Genomic DNA, 21,580 nt, shown 5'->3' on the forward strand with positions numbered 1-21,580 from the left:
GCCTACAGGTGATCCCAGACCCACAGCAGTGCAGCTGAATCTTAACTGCCCTTTGGGCAATTAGTGAAGAGGCAATAAAAACTGGCCTAGCCAACGACGCCGCCATCCCGTGATGGAGTAAAGAGGAAAGGAATACAGCCGCTCCGATGTTGTGTGCTCGGCAATCATTGCCAGCACACCAACACTGGCATTGGTTCCTGATTCCCGAAGTCTATGCCACGCACAGACCTGTGCAGCCTGAAAGGAGAACAAAGGGAACGTTGACACCATCCAAGGGCAGAAAGGGAGTTAATATTAAGCCCGATATGACTCTGTCAGAATAATCTTTCCTTGCCCAGGGCACCTTTGTTGGCAACGCCATCTATACCAGTGTAAAGGCTGACCTGATCTCAAAATCCACCCTTAAACTCTGACTTAAAAGTTTGTAATTTTGTGATACCTGGCCTACAACTTTGCATCAACAGTCTAAAGGATATTGGCTGTCCTGTGCTACCGTCCTCCATCACACACCCCAGGGAACGATCTGAATCGCAGTTATGCCGACATCAAGGACAAACTGCAGTCTGTTAGGAGGCACACACACAACCAAACATACCTGTTACAGTAGGCCATTCGGTCCCTCAGGCCTGCTGCTCTCTTCGGTAGGATCACAGCCTGAGCATGTGCTCAAGTCCACTTCCTATCTGGCCCTGATAACGCCCTCAGGCGTCCAAAAACCCACCTCACTTAGCGCGGAATGGATATTGGGACAGCCTCCAGCTGTTCCCTGGGCAACAGAATTCCACAGAACAACAAGCACCGGGGGGGTGGGGGGGAGATCCCTCTTAAATGGGCAGCCTCTAGTTTTTTTAAAACATCCTCTCACCAAGTGAGCTGGTCAACTCCTCTTAAACCTTACATGTGGGCTTAAAATCGATAATACATCTCACACCTCAGAAACAGTACGTTTAACAGTTCATCCTTCAATTTCAGGGTAAAAATTGGTCTCAAACTTTCACGGGTGCACACAGCGATTGGGAACCTGTAAAGGTCTCGGATTTATGATGCTGTGGCTTTAAAGGTCTCTTTTTGAAGAGCGGTTGTAAGGCAGAGATACTGAGCAATCTACCAAAACCACGAGAGTAAACAGCTTGAGAGCGCTGGGGGTGGTTTCTTTTTAAAAGATGTTGGAACAATAGAAGCAGCCTGGCTGGGTGTGGCCAGCTCTATCTCAGAACCAGGATTTCTAGTTTCTTTCGTTTTTAGCTTTAGTTCTAAGCAGTTGCTGTTGTGAAGAATTGGAAGCTTTTGTTTCCCCTTTCTCGATTACAATCAAACCTGCTTGCTCTCTTCCTAGGCTGCTAGATTGCACGAAACAGAATTTGTTTTCTGACTTTGCCTTTTTGCCAAATGGTGTGTTTTTGGGATGTGACTATATTGGAATAATTCATTAGTAATAAAACAATAGATTCCGTAACTATTAAGTTTTCCAATAACTAAGTTATGCTAAATTTCTCTTTCTTTGAGTTCTGAGGAAGGGTCACCAGACCAGAAATGTTAATTGTTTTTTCCTTCACAGATGCTTCCAGAACTGCTGAGCTTTTCCAGCAACTTTGTTTATGTTCCTCTTTCTTTGGTTGAATTTTAATGACAGTGTTTCAATATGTTTTGTTTAACACCAGGTAGTTTGCCCAGTTGTATTCCATTGAGAACACAACATTTCACATCTACCTTCAACTAAGAAAGAGTTGGGTCAAAGCTACCTGCTTAAAATATTTTGAGGGAGTCTGGCCTGGTCCATAACAGATTGTAAAATTTTGAGAAGCCGAGCCTGTGTTGTTGTGTCAGACGCTTACCTCCAGTATCATGTCCACAATTTCCTGCATAATTTCACACCGAGTCTCCGTGTCTCTGAAAGAGAAGAAGGAGGATAAGTATAAGTGTAAGCCACAAGCTCTTGGGTTCAAGACAGCAAGTTGCAGAGGACAGTATGGTATCAAAAAGAGAGATCTGAACCCTACCCCAGCTTCAGAAATTCAACTCTTGCCGTGGCCTGCAGCACACAAATTCAATGTCACCCGCAGTGGATGTTGGCTGTACAACCAACAACAGCTACGGTTATCCTCCTTTTTCGGGGAGGATTAACCTCTTCTACAATCCTATGACAGTGGCAATCCCAAAATCAAAGTACACGCAAAGTTAGTGGCCTGTCAATGAGCACAATTAATCATCTTCCTCCCTCCCCTCTGATACCATTTCTCCTCCCCATACCAAAACCGTGGCAGAGCAGGGTAGGGCAACAGCATGCTGGACCGTGAGCTATTCACTTGCAGAGGCACACAGGAGTGCGCGACACGGTCACACCCAACAGCGGGCGGGTGCGGCTCAGTTGTAGGGCACCTGCGGGTATAGACTGGTGCTGTCTGCACGTTGACGCTAACTGCAGATCGGATAGAAGGAGGATTCTCCCATTTTCGTGAAGGAGCGCGGAATCTTCCTGCCACATCCTCCATCCAACAATGTAATTGCTGGGGGGCGGGATATCTCAATTGCCGAGGCCGCTGCTGAACACGCAGCTCAGGAAGATCCCAGAAACAGAACTCGGACCTAGCGGGTGCAGGTACACAGTTTGTTGGGTGTGGAGTCGCTGGTAGACAGGGTGGTGAAGGCAGCGTTTGGTATGCTTGGTCAGTCCATTGAGTACAGGAGCTGGGAGGTCATATTCGGGCAGTACTGGACACTGGCAAGGCCATGTTTGGAATACTGCGCTCAATTCCAGTCTCCTCACCGTAGGAAGGATGCTGTTGAACTAGTGACGGTAGAGAAACCATTTACAAGGATGGTGTCAGGGTTGGAGGGTTTGAGATGCAGGGAGAGGCTTAATAGGCTGGGACTATATTCTCTGGAGCGCCAGAGGCTGAGGGGTGACCTTACCGAGGTTTATAAATCATAAAAACTATTTCACACTGAGGGTGGTGCACATATAGAACGAGCTGCCAGGGAAATGGTGGAGGCTGGTACAGTTACTACATTTAAAAGGCACCTGGGCAGGTAAGTGGATAGGAAGGGTTTAGAGGGATGTGGGTCAATTGCTGGCCAATGAGCCTTGGTCAGATTGGGGTGTCCAGTTGGTGTGGGCGAGTTGGGCTAAAGGGTCTGTTTCCATGCTCTAAGACTGACTGTATAAACAGCTCCACAAGCTGGTGAAATCCTCATCCAAAGGCCAGGCCTTCAGTTCCTGCCTCCAGCTGGGGCGGAGTCAGTCCCAGAGCAACCTGCACCAGGGCTCCATGGTTCCAGCGTGGAGAACACCCCCAGCCCCTCCCTGTCCCAATGGATCTAACCTTCCCCAGTGTGTTCTGCCCGAGGGATGTGACCTGCTGTTACAATGTTAGTGACAGGGGCTGGGGAAGAGAAGGGGAGGAGGGGGGTAGGGTAGGGTGCTGGGGGTCAGGCTAACCGTGCAGCACCACAGAAACAGGCTAGCAGGCACAAAGGGCAGTTGGTGGCACTTATGTTTGGTAGGTGCCATGGTCCTCTTCTCTGTGGGTGCTAAGAGAGGGGAGGCGAGAAAAAGATCAGTGTCACCACCCAAGCCAACACACATGGTGCTGTCAGCCTCACCACAGGCATCGATAACACCACCACGCACCCGGCCGGCCTTGCCCCGTGGAGTCTCCATGTTTTCTGTGACCCCGAGCGATCGAGACAGAACCACACAATCTGTAACGTGCTCTCTCAATGGAAGATGACTCAGTTGGAACTTTCAAAAAAGAGAAATTCCTAAGTTTGATCGCTGGGATGAAGGGGTTGGGTTACTAGGAACAGTCGAGCAGCTTGACACACCAGAGTTTGGAAGAGTAAGCAGTGGTCTTAGTGATACAGGGCCGGGGAGGGGAAGGGCAGGGTAGGTGCCGAGAGGATGTTGCGGAGGGGATTGTCCCGATCGAGGGGCTGCAGTATACCAACTTACAGTCTGCCAGTTATAATAATGATGAGAAGGCATGAGTTGTCAGTGAGCTGCACAGGCCAGGACAAACACCCTCAAGGCAGAGTTCCAGCTCGGATTGACAAGAGAGTAGCGGGGTTCCTGAGGGACAGGCAGCAAGGTGGATTCAAGGGCAGGATCTTACAGTGTTAGTGGAGCAGGCCTGAAGGGCTGAATGGCCTTTCCCTGCTTCCATTTTGTACACACAATGCTGCCTCCCAGAAAGGAGCTGTTGAATAGAGGCTCTGCCCTGGTCTGCTGGGATCCCGGGGCAGCATTTCAAGGAGTGGGAGAGTTCCCCTCAGCCGAAAGGCACTGCATAAATGTTACAACAAATAAAAACATTTCTTGTGCTCCCCCCTGAGAAGCGGCAACTCTTTGCTGGGTGAGGGTGAGAGGCAGAAACCCCACAGATATCAAGGGTCATCGAGTGACCATTTGCCCAGGGCTGCCCCAGCAACCGTAGGCACGAGTGGTCGTGGGCTGCCAGGTCCCAGCCGAAGCCGTGACAGGGCACAGTCCCCAAGACACTCACTAGAATGGGGGCATTCCCCACCCACCCCCACCGGATGTGGACACTGGTCAGGCAGAGGGGTTTTAAGGAACCAAACTAAGGCCACAGCCTTGACAGAAGGCAGCGACAGGTAATTATTATACAAGGAGCATCAGCTCCTTTCGTGGTCGTACCGTCCTTTCTGAATAAGTAACACTTTCTCCTTCAGCGCGTCATCTAATTGGTCCAGGTAGGGCGTGATGTCAACGGGTTCCTCAACGATCGCTTCTTTGATTGGATGAAATCGAAACTCGCGTTTCTTCCCTGAAAGAGAATGGAGGACATGAAGTCACAGTTGTTTTTTCTTTCCCACCCTTCAAACAGCACAGGAAAAGGCCCTTCGGCCTGCTGCATCCGTGGTGGTCATCAAGCAAGGCCTTTAAAGAACCAGCCTAAATCCGGCCCAATGTAAACTGACTATCCTGATAGCGGAATGGTAATGTCAAAGGGTTAGCAATCCAGGGCACTGGGGAAGGGCTCAGGGAACGTTTGATCAAATCCTAAAGTGGCACGTAAGAACATCGCAATTCACCAAAACTATCTGGAAGCGCAAGTTGGATGAAGTGCGACAGATAACCATTGTTGGAAACGGCCGAACACCCTAAACCAAAGCACACGTTCCAGTCAGTCCTGCAGATCCATGCCAGCTTTAAGCCAAAATGGAGGCACCTCCTGTCCCACTCACCTTTATTGTTCATCTCTTCCTCATCATCACTGAAGGCAGCATCTGTATTGTCATAACAATTCTCCTCCTGCTCCTTGTCAGTGACATGATTATCCATATCAACAGCAACAGATTCTTCAATTTTCACTAGCACAGAAGAAAGATGATATTATTTAAACGAGAACACACTAGAGAACACACACCGTCAGAGTAAGCACCAGGGCCTTGGAGACTGGCCATGCTGTAAATCTCCTTCAGCTCCATCTGCTGTTGGAGGGACGTGCTCACCAGGAGAGGTTGCATGGACTGGGACTGTCCTCATTGGAGTTTAGAAAAATGAGAACAGGCGTGATCTAAACACACAAGATTCTCATCAGATTTGACAAGGGAGGTGTGAAGAGGTTGCTTCCCCTTGTGTGGGGGAATGTAGGACCAGAGGGACATCATCCCAGATGAAGGGTCGCTCACTGAAGACTAAGATGAGGAGGAACAACTTCTGAGGGTAGTGAATCTGTGGGATTCTTCACCGAACAACTTCTCTCCGAAGGGAGTGAGTCTGCAGGATTCTTTACCACGGAGGGCTGTCAAGGCTAGGACAGAGATTTTTGACTAATCAGGGAATAAACAGTTGTGGGGATTTGGCAGGAAAGTGAATCTGAGGTTTAACAGACCTGCCACTATCTCACCAAACGGAGGAGTGAATGGGCCGAATGACCTAGTTCTGCTCCTATCTCATGGTCTGACCTCAACAGGTTAGGACGAGTCAATGCTCACTGGGAACAACACTCTCACCGGACTGACAATCCCACTCGGGCTTTCTCCTGGAGGACTACTATCAGGGTGTTTGGTTTTAAAAATCAGGAACAACAAATTGGTGAGACAACAGAGCAAGGACTGAGACTGCATCAACTGGACGTGATGAATGTGCAACTTCCAGCGACCACTGAGAGAACAGGCTGCTGGCCCAATGAGTGGATATCAAGGTAAATAAGTGACACCAGCAGAGTACGGCCTGTACTGGAATTACTCAGTAGCTGTGAGGAAAGCAAGTGAAATTTACAGGTCACTGCCCTTCCATCAGACAATGCTACTCTCTGCGTGTTCTGCTTTCACACCAATGTCATTCCTGACAGGGTCAGAGGAGGAGACGGATTATGAAGCATAGCCTGTGAGAGGCGGAGGTGTGTAAAGGATGTTAGAAAGGAGGGAGGCCATCCAGCCCTTAAACCTACTCCACCATTTACCGAGATTGTGGCTGATCTGACTGCGATCCAAAATCTACGTTCCCTGAGAACGCTTCACCCCCTCACCATCCTGGCTTATCTAGAATCTGTCCACTTCTGCCTCAAAACTTTTCAACTCGGCTCCCATTGCCTTTTCAGCAAGATGACTGGAGAAAAGGAAATGAGAGATTGTGGGTGCTGTGGGCTGCCTATCCCACCTCAGCCCACTTCCTCTGGGTGCTCCCCCAATTTGGTTTCCATCCAGCTCACTCTGTCAACTCTGTTTCTGTGGCACGCTCATCCAAGAGGTAACAGGCTGGGTTAAAGCACAGCAAAATCTAAGCCCTTGCCGATGGAAATGCAGATGGGAGACATGAAAACCACAGCCCTGCCTGGTCCCATCAGCTCCCATTTGTCATGCAGATCAGTGGTTTGAGGGAGCTCTCTGTGGGCGAACTGGGTCCCCGGTGTTACTGGAACAGTAACTGCACAACACAAGGAAGACGGCACATTCCCATGAGATCATGATAGGCACAATGGAAATACAAGGTTGGTATCGTGAGACAGAGGCAGGGAGGGAGGCTAACTGAGCCATTCCCTGGAGGGGGATGGGGCAGCCAGGGTTTCAGAGGGTTACAGATCTTCTCACTGATATCAGAGTTTAACACAGGTAACACAATCCTAACTCACTTCCAGCTCTGAAAGGCTCATATCCATTCACAAAGAATATTTGTGACGTCTTTATAACACAGTGGAAAACAATAGCTTGCATTCCTGCTTGGATTTCAAAGGAGAGCTTAGTGATTGGATTCAAAAGGGATGGAACCAGAGGGGAGGAGCAGAAATAAGTATTTCAATTCAAAATGTCAAAGGATGCAGACAGAGAGAGAGAGAGCGTGCGCGAGAGAGAGACACATGTAGCTTGGCAGCCAAGCACGACAGCAACACAAAGAGCTGTCTCTGGGTGCTGAGAAATCTGCAAAGGACTTCCATCGTCACAATGAAGCAGCATGTAACAGCAACGCTCTCCTCTATTAGGCCCGCTGGCACAAACTGACATCAATGGAACTGCTCTCCGAGCTGGAGGACAGCAAAAGCATTCCCAGTGCTTGCTAAACATCTCCCTCCTGTCACTGGGAAGCAACACACACACATTCCGATAGTGGCCCTGTGGGCATCCCAGAGTGCTGCGTCATCATTGGGGTCGATATTCATTTTCCAATGATCTGAATTCCCATCTTAGCCCAATCTCTCTCATCTCCGAGGCACAGGCTTGAATTTCACTCCAGAACTTATTTTTGATTTATTGTTGTCACACGTACCTAGATACAATGAGAGATAACAAAGTGTAGAGCTGGATGAACACCGCAAACCAAGCAGCATCAGAGCAGGAAAAGAGCCTACTTCTCTGATGCTGCTTGGCCTGCTGTCTTCATCCAGCTCTACATCTCGTTATGTCAGATTCTCCAGTATCTGCAGTTCCTACTGTCTCTGACACAATTTTTACCTAGACACAATGAAAGGTTTTCACTTGTGTGTGGTAGAGACAGAGCACACCACATGAAGTGTAACAGAACAGAACAAGTTTTGGGTGCAGAGACAGTGCACGGACAGAGAGAGATCAGCATTAGATTTGAAATCGGAGAGGTCCATCCCGAAATCTTTTCGCAGCAGGGTGACTGTTGTTGAGCCTGTTGGGGTGTGCGCTTAAGCATTTGTATCTTCTGCCTGGTGGAAGAGGTTGGGAGAGAGTGTAGCCAAGGTGGGAGGGCTCTTTGATGATGCTGGCTGCCTTCCTGAGGCAGTGAGAAGAGTAGATGGCGTCCATGGATGAAAGGCTGGCTTGTGAGATGGAGTAGGCCGTATTCACAGCTCTTTGCAGTTGAGGTTATTTTCTCTGGCTGACAGTCCCAGTGCAGTGCTGAGGGGGCCACACGCAGATGGAGAACCGGTGCTAAGGGGCTGTTACACTGTCACGAATCTGTTCCCTCAGATTGCCACAAAGGTTGCCCCAGCATCTATTTTGAAGAAGAGCTGGTGAACACTCCCATTTCTTCCTCAAACAGCTGAACTAACTTGGATAACCTAGATCATTGGTTGACATGCATCAGTGACCAAATTCCAAATGACTCCCTCTGTTCTGGGGTGGGGGGTGCTTCAGCACAAATCAAGGGCTAGTAAAGGCCTGCAATAACACAAAGTCTTTTGTCTGAAATAAACAGAGTTGCTTACCTTCCACCGGTGGCGATGGCGAGCTACAGAATTCCGGAAACTTCTCCCGGATCATGGCGCGCAGCTCCTTGTCCAGTTTTGGGTTGTCGAACAGTGGTGCCAGGGGCCTGAGAACCGAGACAGGTTTTTTTTGTTTTGAGGGGGTAGACACAGGAACTCAGCACAAGGTTCTATAAAACCAACAACCTCACACACAACAGCCTGAGGTGCTGCAGAGGAACACCATACCTCGCAAGTTCCCCTCCAAGCCACTCATCATCCCAATTCGCAGGTATCTTGGCCATTCCAAATGCCTCTCAGATGAGGTCACTGCCTACTCTACATCCTTCTTCACAGGGAGGGAGGGTGGGTGTTGAAGGCTTGAAATCTTTTCCATCAACGCCAACTAATGATCAGCCAATGGTGCATTTTCCAATACAGATCGATAAAGATTTTCCTCCACACATTCGTTACAGGGCACGGGGCAAAAAGGCCAGGTCAGTCATGATGCTGTTAAGTACGGGAACAGAAGGGCAGGGGACATGCAAACACCCCCTCCTGTTCCTATTCCAAGGAGGAATTTGGTTTAATTCTCAGTGCTAAAGGAAGCAACGTGAACAGGGGAGAAAGTGGGAACAGGGAACTGAGTTAGATGATCTGCCACAATCACGCTGAATAGCAGAGCAGGCCCAAGGGGCTGAATGGCCTACTCCTGCTATTTCCGGTGGTCTTATGGCCCAATGAGGTCCACTCCACCATTCACTGAGATGCTGACTGATCTAATAATCCTCATCTCCATTCGCTGGCGTTTTCCCTGTAAGCCTAGCTTCTTGGTCAGTACAAAAATCGATCCATCTCGGCCTCAGCTATACACAAACACTCAGCAAATCTCTAAAGTCAGGCCGTATGAGTCAACTTGAGCAGCACCTATACACCAAACCAACAGGCAGTTGGCCTGTCTGCTCCACATGAGATTCCTGACCACCCATTATCATCACAACCCCCAACCCATTAATCACCTCATCCTATTCCTTCTGCCTTCATCTGTTTAGTCAGATTTCACCCTCAGTACATCCTGTTATTTGTTCTCGCCATCACAAAGTCTCCCATTGTACCGTCTATTCCTCAGAGGAGCGAGACACCCCCCCCCACCCCCTGCTCGAAACCCCAACCTCCTCAGAGCGCCTGTTCCTATTTCCTTATTCGCCCATTACCGTGAGCAAACTGACTTATGCTGGTTCCTGTTTCAGGAACAACTCAATTTGAGAACACACACACACACACACACACACACACACACACACACACACACACACACACACACACACTTTAAAATCGTTCCCTTGCCTCCCTTCATAACCTCCTCCAGGTCAATAGCCCCCACAGGTTCCTTCGGTTAGTGCCGTTGAGAAACGAGTTTCAGGACTTTGACCCAGTGACAACGAAGGAATGGCCAAGGTATTTCCGAAATAGAATGGCGAATGGCTTGGAGGGGAACTGGGAGGGTACGACATTCTAAGTACCTGTTACCTTCTACAAGAGGGTATTAGTCATGGGTTTGGAGGGGAAGCTGCAGTCATGTAGAAGTTTCCACTCTGCCCTTTGGTGGCAGGGTGACATGTTAAAGGTGGCTTACGAGCTGCCAATCCAGCACACTCCGCCCTGGAAAAGGGTCACTTTGATTGGAGTTTTGTTGGAGCTGACAAATTCAATACTCAGACAACACAGCACACACATCACCACCCAGTCATGCACATGTGCAGAAACAGCCTACAGTCACGTGCGCGCTCACGCACAGGTGTCAAGGTGAATAGTCTCCATGAGATGGGTGCGTACTCACGCCAGGACTCGCTTTTCCACAATGTGGTTCAGTGAGTTGAACACACCCTGCCGCACGTGGGACTCCAGCGGTGGATAAAAGTGAGGAATAATCTGCGGAAGAGAATACGTGCAGTGTTAGCGAGGGAGAGTCTGACATCAGCTCCAGGGATAAAGAGCAGTGATACACTCCCCACCAAACGCATCACTTCACACAGACACACCCAAGCAAGCAAAGGAAACGGAGGGAGGAAGAGATGGCTAGAGAAGGGTAACCAGAAGAAAGGAAGACAGGCAGAAAAGGAGAAAAGTAAAGTGGAGTGAAGGAGTTAAAAAGGGGAGGAAGGGAAAGAGGCAGGAATGGAGAGAGTGCATGGCAGTTGGCAGGGAATGATGAATATGGAGGTGAAATCAGGAGACAGGATAGTCAGAGAGCATGGTCATGCTATCACTGTGGTTTGGTCTTCTCTCACTCTCAGGAGAAGACAACCACAGAGATAGTAAGCCAAGGAAGAAAATGACAAAGATGAGGTCTAGGAGAGTTGCCGAATGTTACCACCTCCTGAGCTGACCTGCCCATCCTCATTTCTCTGGGTGGTACACAATCAACTGCGGCTTTTAATGATGTTACTGTTTGTAAGCGTGAAACAGTGCCTCAAGGACACAGCTTGAGCCACAAAACCCACGCCTGGAGAGACGTAGAGATAATAGCAAGTGTGGGCAGCACTTACCCGACAAATGAAGTCTAGCAGAGTGGCAGTAATTGCTGGATGGGGCTTCATGGAATGATGCATAACAAGGATGGCTGGCTCTGAAAGCAGAAAAGAAGGTCAACAGCAAAATTATCTAACTCAATGGTTCCAAAATTTTGTTCTGTGCCCGGAGAATATTAAATATGAACAATGCAGAGGTCACTTTACCCTGTACCTAACCCTGTGCTGTCCCTGTCCTGGGAGCATTTGATTGGGCAGGTGGGGAGGTCATTCCACACACAACCTACACTGTGTAAAGAATTTGATCCCCAAGTAATTTTTCAAATTTCTCTCCTCTCACCTTAAGTGCATTTGATTGGGGACAGTATAAAGGAGGCTTTACTCTGCAGCTAAGCCTGTGCTGCCCCTATCCTTGGGAGCTTTAGTCTGCATGGAGACTAGTGTTAGCTCAGGCTCAATGAAAATATTGAGGATCTCTTGAATTGTTTTAGAGAAGAAAGCTCCTAATGCATGCAAAGGACGTGAGAATAAGGCTTCACTGTGATGAGCTTCATGGTCACATAGCCTTACGCCTTATACACAGCAAACAGGGTCGAGGCTGGACAGTGAAGGGAGATACAGCAACACAGAAATATCTTTCAGGGAGACAGCGCGCTCACGTAGAGGAGGAGTCTGAAAATGACGAACACACAGAGTTCTCACCAATGTTCATGATGCTGTCTTTCTCTGGATTGAAGAATAGCCAATCATAAAACAAGGCCAGCTTGGCATTTGAGGCTGCAACATTGGACTGCAGTCAGTGTGCGGGTGGGAGAGGGAAGGGAAAGGAAACAAAACAGTACATTCAGTGAGACAGTTATTTACAGCATTCCTCAAAGCACATCACACTGTACAGGCTGCCCACTGGTCTGGCAGGACCAGAATTGCCCTGCTGAACGATACCCCTGCCCTCATTCCCAAGCACATCAACCGCACTGGCACATCATGTGTGGCAAAGGGGGGAGGGGTTCTGCTGTCCGGTGAACTAGGGTGGGGCTGGGGAGAAAGGGTACAGGTGGGGTCAGGTGCAGAAGGTTTTTTTTTGGGGGGGGGGGGGGTTGCTTATAGATGCTTCATACAACTGAACCTTTGGTCACTTGGTCACAGTGGCCCAGTGGTCAGGTCTGCCGCCTCACAGCGCAAGGATACCAGTTCATTTCCATCCCTGAGCAACTGCATGTTCTCCCAGTAGGTGCGTGGGTTTCCTCCAGATGCTCTGGTTTCTTCCCACAATCACAAAGATGTGCAAGTTAGGGTGGATTAGCCACAGTAATTGCATGGTCATAGGGATAGGGGCGGGTTTGGGTAGGATGTTCTTTGGAGGGTCAGTGTGGACTCAGTGGGTTGAATGGCCTGTTTCCACACTGTTAGGATACTATGAATCTACAACACCTACCGTGGGTTGGTATTACATTTCTGTTCACAGTGCCCCAGCCATGTCTCCTCGGGTGTTTTATTGTGCAAAATCCCAGCTTTTATCTGGCTTCTCCCTGTGGGAGCTAGTTTCACATTCTGACTGCTGTCTGGGTTAAGGAGTTTCTCCTGAATTCCCAATTGGATTTCTTAATGAGAGACTGTCAAGCATTTGCGTCTAAGCAAGCTCAGGGCATCACCTTTTGAGAAGATGATATTTTCCGAAGCAACCTGGGGAAAACGCACCATAAACAAGCCATGACACAAGCCCCTCTCTGAATACAAATCAGCCACTTCACAGCTCTGATCATCTCACCCACTCACTCAGCACTGTGCAAACTGCTGCTGCTGGAGTAATCACTGAAACAGAGCAGTGGCGATGGTTTTAATTAGCAGCCCGATGGATAACTAAACTGCACAGAGATCACAGGATGCAACTTGCCCACACACACTGATCAGATGCTTTTATTATTCAAGATAACCTCTTGGAACTGAATGCTGGCCTGAAGCGAATTCCTTTCCTGCCACTGAAGTTTGAGCCCCAAGAGGGAAAAAGGTTGGGCACCGACAGCTCATCTGCCAATCTCAGCAGGTGCCAACCTCTTCCCCCTGATTCACAGGCGCTTCCAGAGTGTGGTCATAGAGGTGTATATCACAGAAACAGAACCTTCGAGCTAACTCGTCCATGCCGACTGGATATCCAAATTCATTTAGTCCCATATCCCACCAAACCCTTTCTATTCATATACCCAGCCCGATGCCTTTGAAATGGTGTATTTGTACCAGCCTCCACCCCCTCTCCTGGCAGCTCGTTCCATACACACACACCACCCTCTATGGGAAATAGTTACCCCTTTCGCCCCTTCTGAAGCTTACCTCTTTCACCGTAAACCCAAGCCCTCTAGTTTTGGACTCTCCCACCCCTGGGAAGACAGACAGACTTTGGCCATTCACCCCCATCCATGTCCCTCATGAGTTTATAAACCTCTATAGGGTCACCCCTCAGCCTCTGACACTCCAGGGAAAGCAGCCCCGGCCTATTCAGCCTCTCCCTGTAGCTCAAACCCTCCAGACCTGGCAACATCTTTTTCCAAGTGCTTTCAAATTTCACAACGTCCTTCCTGTAGCAGCGAGACCAGAACTGAATGCAGTATTCCAAAAGTGGCCTCACCAGTGTCCTATATAGCCACAACCCAGCCTCTCCAATCCTATGGTGAATGCACTGACCAATAAAAGCAAATGTACCAAATGCCTTCTTCACTGTCCTGTCTACCGGCACCCCAAGATCCCCGTGCTCGGTGACTGCTCAGTAAGTTTGCTCAGGCAGAGGCGTGGTGATGGCAGGCTGTGGGGAGGATGCTGCTGTTGTTTGCACCTGAAGTGCCAGTGCTTGATAATGTCACCACTGCCAGCACCAACTCCAGCTTTTGGCTGTTGTTGCCACACACAGAAGAGGGAATGCCGGATGGGATATGAAACATCCTGCTCCCTGTGCTCCGAGGAAAGGCCTGGTTTACATCTCCCACAATCATCACTCAAACATACCAGACAGTCATTACCACAGCTTTCGGTGCAGTATGCTACTGTGTCTTAGCTGGTTTCCCACATTCCGACACTTCGAAATTAAAAAGAAGCACTGGATTCCGGGAAAGCACAATGGACATCTAGGATTGCTGCTCTGTGACTACTCACTGTGCACGTGGTCAGTAACCAGCCAATGATGGCCCATCGAGGGAGGATGTCCGAGCTCAGCACCTCATTGGATGGATGAACAACACCACAGATGTAGCGGATAAGGTCACAGCGTAGCGACTGGCTGTCAGGCGTCGAGAGATACTGACGCTGAAACCAGTCCTGGTACCGCTTCTGCTGCCCAAACCGAACCTACCATTAAACAGAAAGACAGCCTGAGATATCACTGCCGTTACTACAGAGGGAGAGGGGATGCTGGGTTATGGGATGGGAGCAGGCCAGGGAATGATAGAGGACAATGGGGAGAGAACGGGGCAGTAGGATTAGTTTGGGATTGCTACAGGGTCTTGTGGAGTGAGTGGGGCGATGGGATTAGTTTGGAGATTGACACAGGGTTATGGGGAGAGTGCAAGGCAGTGGATTAGTGCCGAGCTAGGGGGAAGTGCATGGGGCAACGTGAGTTGTCTGAGGAATGACAAAGGACTATGGGGAGAGCACAGCGCAGTGCGGTTAACTTGAGATTGATGCAATGGCTTTTGGGTCACTGAAAGCATAAGTTATTTCAGACATGCATGGTCCAGTCTTCTCATAATTTGGATCTATTTCAAAACAAACATTCTCCAACACACAGCACTTCTTACCACACACTGGTGCACAGCAGCTTGTAAAAGCCCAGACATCCCTGACAGTACTGAGGCTGTCAACATAAAGAGGACCCCGAGAATTACCACATCCCACTGATTCAGAGATAGTAGGGTCTAGCCGAAACATCAGCTTTCCTGCTCGGCCCGCTATGTTCATCCAGCTCTACACCGTGTTACCAGATCCCACTGTTCAGCTTACAGCAATGCCCCTTCCAATGCAACATAACTCATTGGGTTAAATGCCAAGTTACTGTGTGAACAAGGCTCACATTCCCTTTGAATTACAGGGTTATGGGTATTCTGACCAAAAGCCCACAGGTTCAATAAAGAGAAAATATTCCCTCTGGAGGGAGGGGATGAAGTTTAAAACCTGAGCCAGATCAGGATTTTATTTGAATTCATTCACGGGATGTGGGCATCGTTGACTGGGCCAGCGCTTATTCCCTAGTGACCCCTTGAGTAAGTGGGGGTGAGCTGCCTTCTTGAATTGCTGCAGTCCATGTGCTGTGAGTTGACCCACAATAGCATTAGAGAGGGAATTTCAGGATTTTGACCTGGCAACCTATTTCAAGTCAGGATGGTGAGTGGTGTGGAGGGGAACTTGCAGGGGGTGGTGTTCCCATGTATCTGCTGTCGTTGTCCTTCTCGGTGGAAGTGGTCGTGGGGTTTGGAAGGTGCTGTCTGAGGATCTTTGGTGAATTTCTGCAGTGCATCTTGTAGATGATATACACACTGCGGCTACTGAGCGTTGGTGGCGGAGAGAGTGGATGATTGTGGGTGTGGTATCAGTCAAATGGGCTACTCTGCCGTGGATGGTATAAATTTTCTGGAGCGCTGTTGATGCAGCACACCCTCACATTCATGAACGAATTTAAAGCAAACCCAAGATGAGAGAGTAGCTACAGGTACTCAAGCAAACACAAGGAAACAGAGACGGTCCTGGGCTTCACAAAAAGAGACAGTGGTGGGGGGTGGGGGAGTGAAAACAGGGAAGTTACGTTCAAACGTCATTCTATAAGAATTGCAGATTCCTGGTCATTATTGCATATTTGCTTCTGGCAGTTTGGAAACAGGGCCTCGGCTGGAGGATGGTGTCCAATTCCTAAACAGGACACTTTAAAAACCATGTCAAGATCTTGGCAAGGATACAGAGATTTACTGGAATGAAGCCAGTGATGAGGGACTTCAATTAATCTGGGCAGGCTGGAGCTGGTCAGACCGTTGCCCTTCGAGCACGTTAAAGGGGACATTTAATCCTTATTTCAGGACATTGACTGCTGGCTCAGCCGTGATTTACTGCCCACCTCCTCAGTACCCTTCAGGTGGTGGTGATGGTGAGCTGCCTTCCTAAACTGCTACAGTCCATGGAGGTGGAGGAAAATAAACACAACGTTGTTAGGGAGGGAACTCCAGGACTTTGGCCCAGTGACACTGAAGGAACAGCGATACATTTCCAAGTCAGGTCGGTAAGTGGCTCAGAGGAGAAATTTTTCTAGGATGCTGGTGTTCCCACGTATCTGCTACCCTTTGTTCTTCTAGTGGGGCTAGAGGTCTCAAGTTTGGAAGGTGCTGCCTGAGATGCCTTGATAAGTCACTGCAGTGCATCTTGTAGATGGTACACGCTGCTGTTACTGAGCGTCGGTGGCGGAGGGAGTGGATGCTTGGGGATGTGGTGCCAATAAAGCGGGGGCTGCTTTGTCCTGGGCCCTGTCGCGTTTGAGTGTTGTTGAAGTTGCATTCAATGAGGCATGTGTCTTGGTGGACAGGCTCAGGGGAGTTACTCACTGCCGGATTCCCAGCTTGACCTGCCCCTGCAGCCACTGTAGTTATATGGCTAATCTAGTTCAGTCCCTGGTCGACGGTAAAGCCCAGGATTCTGGCAGAGACGTTGAAACCAAGGAAGCATTGCGTGAGAGTTGATAGGGACAAACTGTTGACACTGGCAGGCCTTCTGTGGCCAGAGAGATAAGGTTGTGACTGGCGAAAAAAACCAGAGGGGCACTTTGTTCAGGCAGTGAGTCATCGAGATCTGGAACACACTGCCTCAACAGGAACTTTAAAAAGAGGCTGCAAGGTATAAACAGGAGAAGATGGGGACTGCTTGGATAGACCGTGCAAACAGCACAGGCACAATGGGCTGAACAATCATGTGGTTCTTGGATCGAAGGACACTGAAGACTCCAGCTTACCCTGGATGTCATGAAGAGCAGCTTGGTCTCCATATCGGGCGTCAAACGACATGCGAGAAACTTGCGCGAAGTTCGAGTCTGCAGAAGCTGCAGAATGCCTGAGGAACAGGAGAGAAGGAAAGCACCGATATTAGCCTGGAGCAGGGAGCTGGGGTTCACACCAGAGTGAGGCCACCATGCGACTGCTCCAGTCTGGCCTGCCACAACTGATCTGATTACTACACATTCCCAGCTACCTCCCAACGACCTTTCACTTCCCCATTGCTTCACAAGAATCTGCTGTCAAAATATTTGAAGACTTTGCTCACCACTAGCTATTCAGGAAGAGTTCAAAAGACTCCACAAAATAGAACTCTCCTTAGCTTTGTCTTAAAACAGTGACCCTTCATCTTTAATCAGTGAGCCCCATTTCTAGACTTTCCCACAAGAAAATCATCACCGCACTGACCCGGTCAACTACCTCTCAGGATCTTGTGTGTTGCGATCAAGCCACCTCCAACTCTTCTAAACTCCAGAGGACACAGGCTGAGCCTGTCCAGCCTTTCCCCACAGGTACGTGTCTGGTAAACCTTCTCTGAACTGCCCCCCAATGCATTTACATCCTTCCCTAAGCAAGGACACCAATACTGTACACTGTTCTCCGGCCAATGCCCTGTAAAACAAACATAACCACCTGCCTTTTATATTCAATTCCCCTTCGCAATAAACAATAACATTCTATTAGCTTTCCCCATTACTTGGGCTGTACTCACAGGCTAGCCTTCTGTGATTCATAGTCAAGAACACCCAGATCTCTCTGCATTGCAGAGTTCTGCAATCTCTCAGCACTCAAATAAAATCCTTCTTTTCCATGTTTCCAGCCAAAATGGCAATTTTACATTTTCCCACATTATGTTCCAACTGCCAGATGTTTGGCCACTCAGCTAACCTGTCTCTCTCCATTTGTGATCTCCTTCTGTTCTCCTCACAACTCAAATTTACTGATGAACACACAAGTCTAATCAGCACACCACCAGTCCCTTCATTTATATTAATGGGCAAAGGTACAGCCCTCCAGCACTTATCCCTGTTGCACACCACTAGAGTTATACAGTCACAAGAGATGCACAGCATGGAAACGGGCCCTTCGGTTTAACTTGTCCATGCCAAACAGATACCCTAAATACATCTGGTCCCATATCCCTCTGAACTCTTCCTGTTTATATAACTATCTAGATGCCTCAATGCTGCAATTGTACCAGCCCCTACCCCACATCCTCTGGAAGCACGTTACATACACACACAACACCCTCTGCATGAAAAAGTTGCCCCTCAGGTCCCTTTTAAATCTTTCCCCTCTCACCTTAAAAACTTAAACCCTCGAATTTTGACACCCATAGCCTGGGGTAAAATACCTTGGCTATCCACCCTATCCATGCCCCTCATGACTTTATAAGCCTCTTTAAGGTCACCTCCCCAGCCTCCAATGCTCCAGGGAAAACAGCCCCAGCCTATTCATCCAATCCATTTAACTGCTTACACGCAGCTAGAATCTATTTACTGGTAATACGAACAGAAATGTGCTCCGTGCTTTCTATTAACCTGGGTCTAACAGACTGGGAACTTACGGATTTTATTCAATTACACAAAATGCCCTAACTGTTGTGAAAACTCTGGGAATAGTGGAACTTGATTTCTAGTGCACTACCAGTGAGGCTGAACAAAGTAAGTGGGGAAGAATGGCAGATAGGCTTGAAGGAATAAAGAGGTGAGTTAGTTGCTACAGGATTCCCAGCCTCTGACTTGCTCTTGTAACTGCTGTATTAATTAGTTACTGGTCAATGGTAACCCCTAGGACGTTGGGGGTGGGGGATTCAGTGACGGCAATGCCACTAAATATCAAGGCATTAGTCAGTACCATACAGGGGACAGTGAAATGCCAAGTCACTGCGAGCATCGCTGCCCACAGGCTTGGTAACCTACCTGTGAACTGTGGGCTTAGGGCCTGAGGATTATGTAGAATGTCTCTCCACAACTTCTCAAATTCTGGTATCCTAGCAACATTCTGAAGCAGTCGAACCAGATCTCGGCCAATCATTGTACAGTCCATGAACTGGAAAAAGAAAGTGATCAGACAGTTTGGACGGAGTGTTTCAGAGGCTCAGCAACTGACATTCGGGAGCTGGGCTGGAGACGGTTACGTTGGGTACGGCTTCAAGGCACAAAGTCGCTCTGACAAAACCATTAGCGGCCCTGGGCAATGGCAGCTCCTGTGTAACATCTCTACAGGGCTAACATATCAATGAAAAGGGTGGGGGGGGGGGGGCAGGCTCTTTCCAAAATGCCTTAAGACATGGCAGCCTCGTGCACAGCATTGTGCATGTGCTCAGGCCCCAGGTGTAGGACAGGTACAATGAGCGTCAGTGCCATCAGTCAGGTGGAGAAGAGGACAGGCTGTGGGAAACCCAGAGAGAGAGATGAACAATAGCCGAACCGCACCCAGCTCCTCAGCCCTGTGCAGGGACAGTGCTGAGCTCTTTTGGGATTCACTGCAGGCTGTGGAAGGAGCGAGGGCAGTCGATGCCTCGCACTCCTTTCCCCGTGCGCCCCCACAACCTGCTCCCCTGGGCACACATCCCGTCACGGCACCTGGAGGAACCCCCTGCGGGGGATCGTGCTGGCTCACCTTTTCCCGGAGCAGCGTCATGCAGAAGTCCACCTCGTTCTGTCGGAGCGCCTGGAGCTGTGGGGTGCCGTGGTGGTCCACTATCAGCCGCAGGTACGTGTAAACAATCATCGCAATCAGCATGTTGCTTTTCAGCACCCACTCCCTGCAACACAGGGACACGTCAGGGGGGGGCACGTACACACGGGGGGGGGCACCCACTCCCTGCAAGGGACGGACACGTCAGGGGGGGGGGGGCACGTACACACGGGGGGGGCACCCACTCCCTGCAAGGCAGGGACACATCAGGGAGCCGCGCACACACAGGCCGCGCGTACAGGGGCCGCGCACACAGGGGCACCCACTCCCTGCAAGGCAGGGACACGTCAGGGAGCCGCGCGCACAGGGGCCGCCGCGCACACAGGGGCGGCCAGCACCTTTCAACAAAGGCCACCCTCCCAACACCCACCGGCCAAACCAACAACCAAGAGCACTGCATCCTGCCCGAGAGCTTTAGAGATGCAGAGACTGTGTCCCTAACCTCTGGACCAGGAGGCCTGGGTACAAGCGCCATCTGCACCAGAGGCGTGTACTAACTTCTCCAAAGTGTCTGTTCATTCAGCCTTGTCTATAAAAAGGATGGACTGCAGAGCATTACCAATGACGGGCAGTTATAAGGATTGGGGAAAAAAAACCACCACCTTACTCCTGACATCTTCCCCAAAATGAATTCCTCTGTGACATTCTCGACACGTCAGAACTGTCAGAGACAACTGCGCCTCAGTACAGCACAGGCTGTTACAATACAGGGATACACAAAGCTAGGCAAAGAGCTGTGGCCTAGGTTGTTCCAGAGTGGCAGGGGTCTGCCAATATGCCAACTCCATCCACCTCATTACCCATGCACGCTTCCTGACAAGGACTCAGAGCCCCCTCCCCTCAGATCAGGAATCACCGCTACATCTCCCGACCTCATGGTGCCTTGAGATCAGCAATCTCTCTCTCGGCTTTTTCACCCCCCAGCCCAACGGCTTTCAAAAGATAACCAGCACAATATACATTTGGCTTCACCCTCTCCCGGCAGGAACCGCCTCTGCACCAGGCATCATTTATTTTTTAATCAAGATGCCTGACACGTGAAACTAAACAGAACCATGAGATGATACCTGCCAACAGCCTACATCTCTGCCGAATGTAAAAGCCTTCTTTTTTATTTAAAATGCTTTTCAACATTACAGAATGAGACAAGAAAGCACTCCTTTTAAAACCAGAGTTTTGTAAGGGTTGCTGCATGTTTTTGAAAAGTAATCTGACACTCATGGTGAGAACTGCTGGCAGCAACTGAAGGTTAATTCTGCAGATGAACTGGAGTTGGAGAACTGCACACAGGTACAGCTTCGGTTGGCAAAATGCTGACTGGTCTGTGGACTGGTGACCAGTTTGTGATGACAAAGGCCTTGAAGGGGCCAAACGATAGGGTCTGAGGCAACTGATGGTTTGGGCTGACATAAAGATACAGAGAAGCAATAAGATCTCCAGCCGGACAGGAGCTGCTCTCTGTTCTCTGCAGTCAAAACCCCACATTAAGCTCAAAGAAAACCAGCTTATTTCTCCTTCAGGAGTTGCACTAACCTGTGACCTTTAGTGAATACACCAGAAATCTTTTACAAATGGACCAGCCATCCTTGAAGCATTCACAAAAGGAAAGGTGGAATAGAAACTCCCTGATTAGCAACAGCCAACTCGACAAAGACTCGTGGACAGTATTTTCAGTTTCGCCCTCTGTCTGCGCCTTTTGTTTGCTGTCTAT

At 49.3% G+C, this 21,580-nt stretch overlaps 1 protein-coding gene across 1 annotated transcript in view; it reads right to left on the bottom strand.

The window, feature by feature from the left end:
* The window catches only part of ints3 (integrator complex subunit 3), a 97,434-nt gene that overhangs the window by 50,826 nt on the left and 25,028 nt on the right, over nucleotides 1-21,580 (bottom strand). The window contains exons 7-17 of the mRNA XM_048525789.2: nucleotides 19,792-19,936; nucleotides 19,089-19,218; nucleotides 17,127-17,224; nucleotides 14,294-14,485; nucleotides 11,852-11,939; nucleotides 11,168-11,247; nucleotides 10,459-10,550; nucleotides 8,640-8,746; nucleotides 5,206-5,331; nucleotides 4,655-4,784; nucleotides 1,836-1,890 (exon numbers count right to left, since the gene is read on the bottom strand). Coding sequence (XP_048381746.1) covers nucleotides 1,836-1,890; nucleotides 4,655-4,784; nucleotides 5,206-5,331; nucleotides 8,640-8,746; nucleotides 10,459-10,550; nucleotides 11,168-11,247; nucleotides 11,852-11,939; nucleotides 14,294-14,485; nucleotides 17,127-17,224; nucleotides 19,089-19,218; nucleotides 19,792-19,936 — 1,243 coding nt within the window. The remainder of the gene's footprint in view (nucleotides 1-1,835; nucleotides 1,891-4,654; nucleotides 4,785-5,205; nucleotides 5,332-8,639; nucleotides 8,747-10,458; nucleotides 10,551-11,167; nucleotides 11,248-11,851; nucleotides 11,940-14,293; nucleotides 14,486-17,126; nucleotides 17,225-19,088; nucleotides 19,219-19,791; nucleotides 19,937-21,580) is intronic.

The sequence above is a fragment of the Stegostoma tigrinum genome, chromosome 47 (genome assembly GCF_030684315.1).
Source record: "Stegostoma tigrinum isolate sSteTig4 chromosome 47, sSteTig4.hap1, whole genome shotgun sequence".
Taxonomy (NCBI): domain Eukaryota; kingdom Metazoa; phylum Chordata; class Chondrichthyes; order Orectolobiformes; family Stegostomatidae; genus Stegostoma; species Stegostoma tigrinum.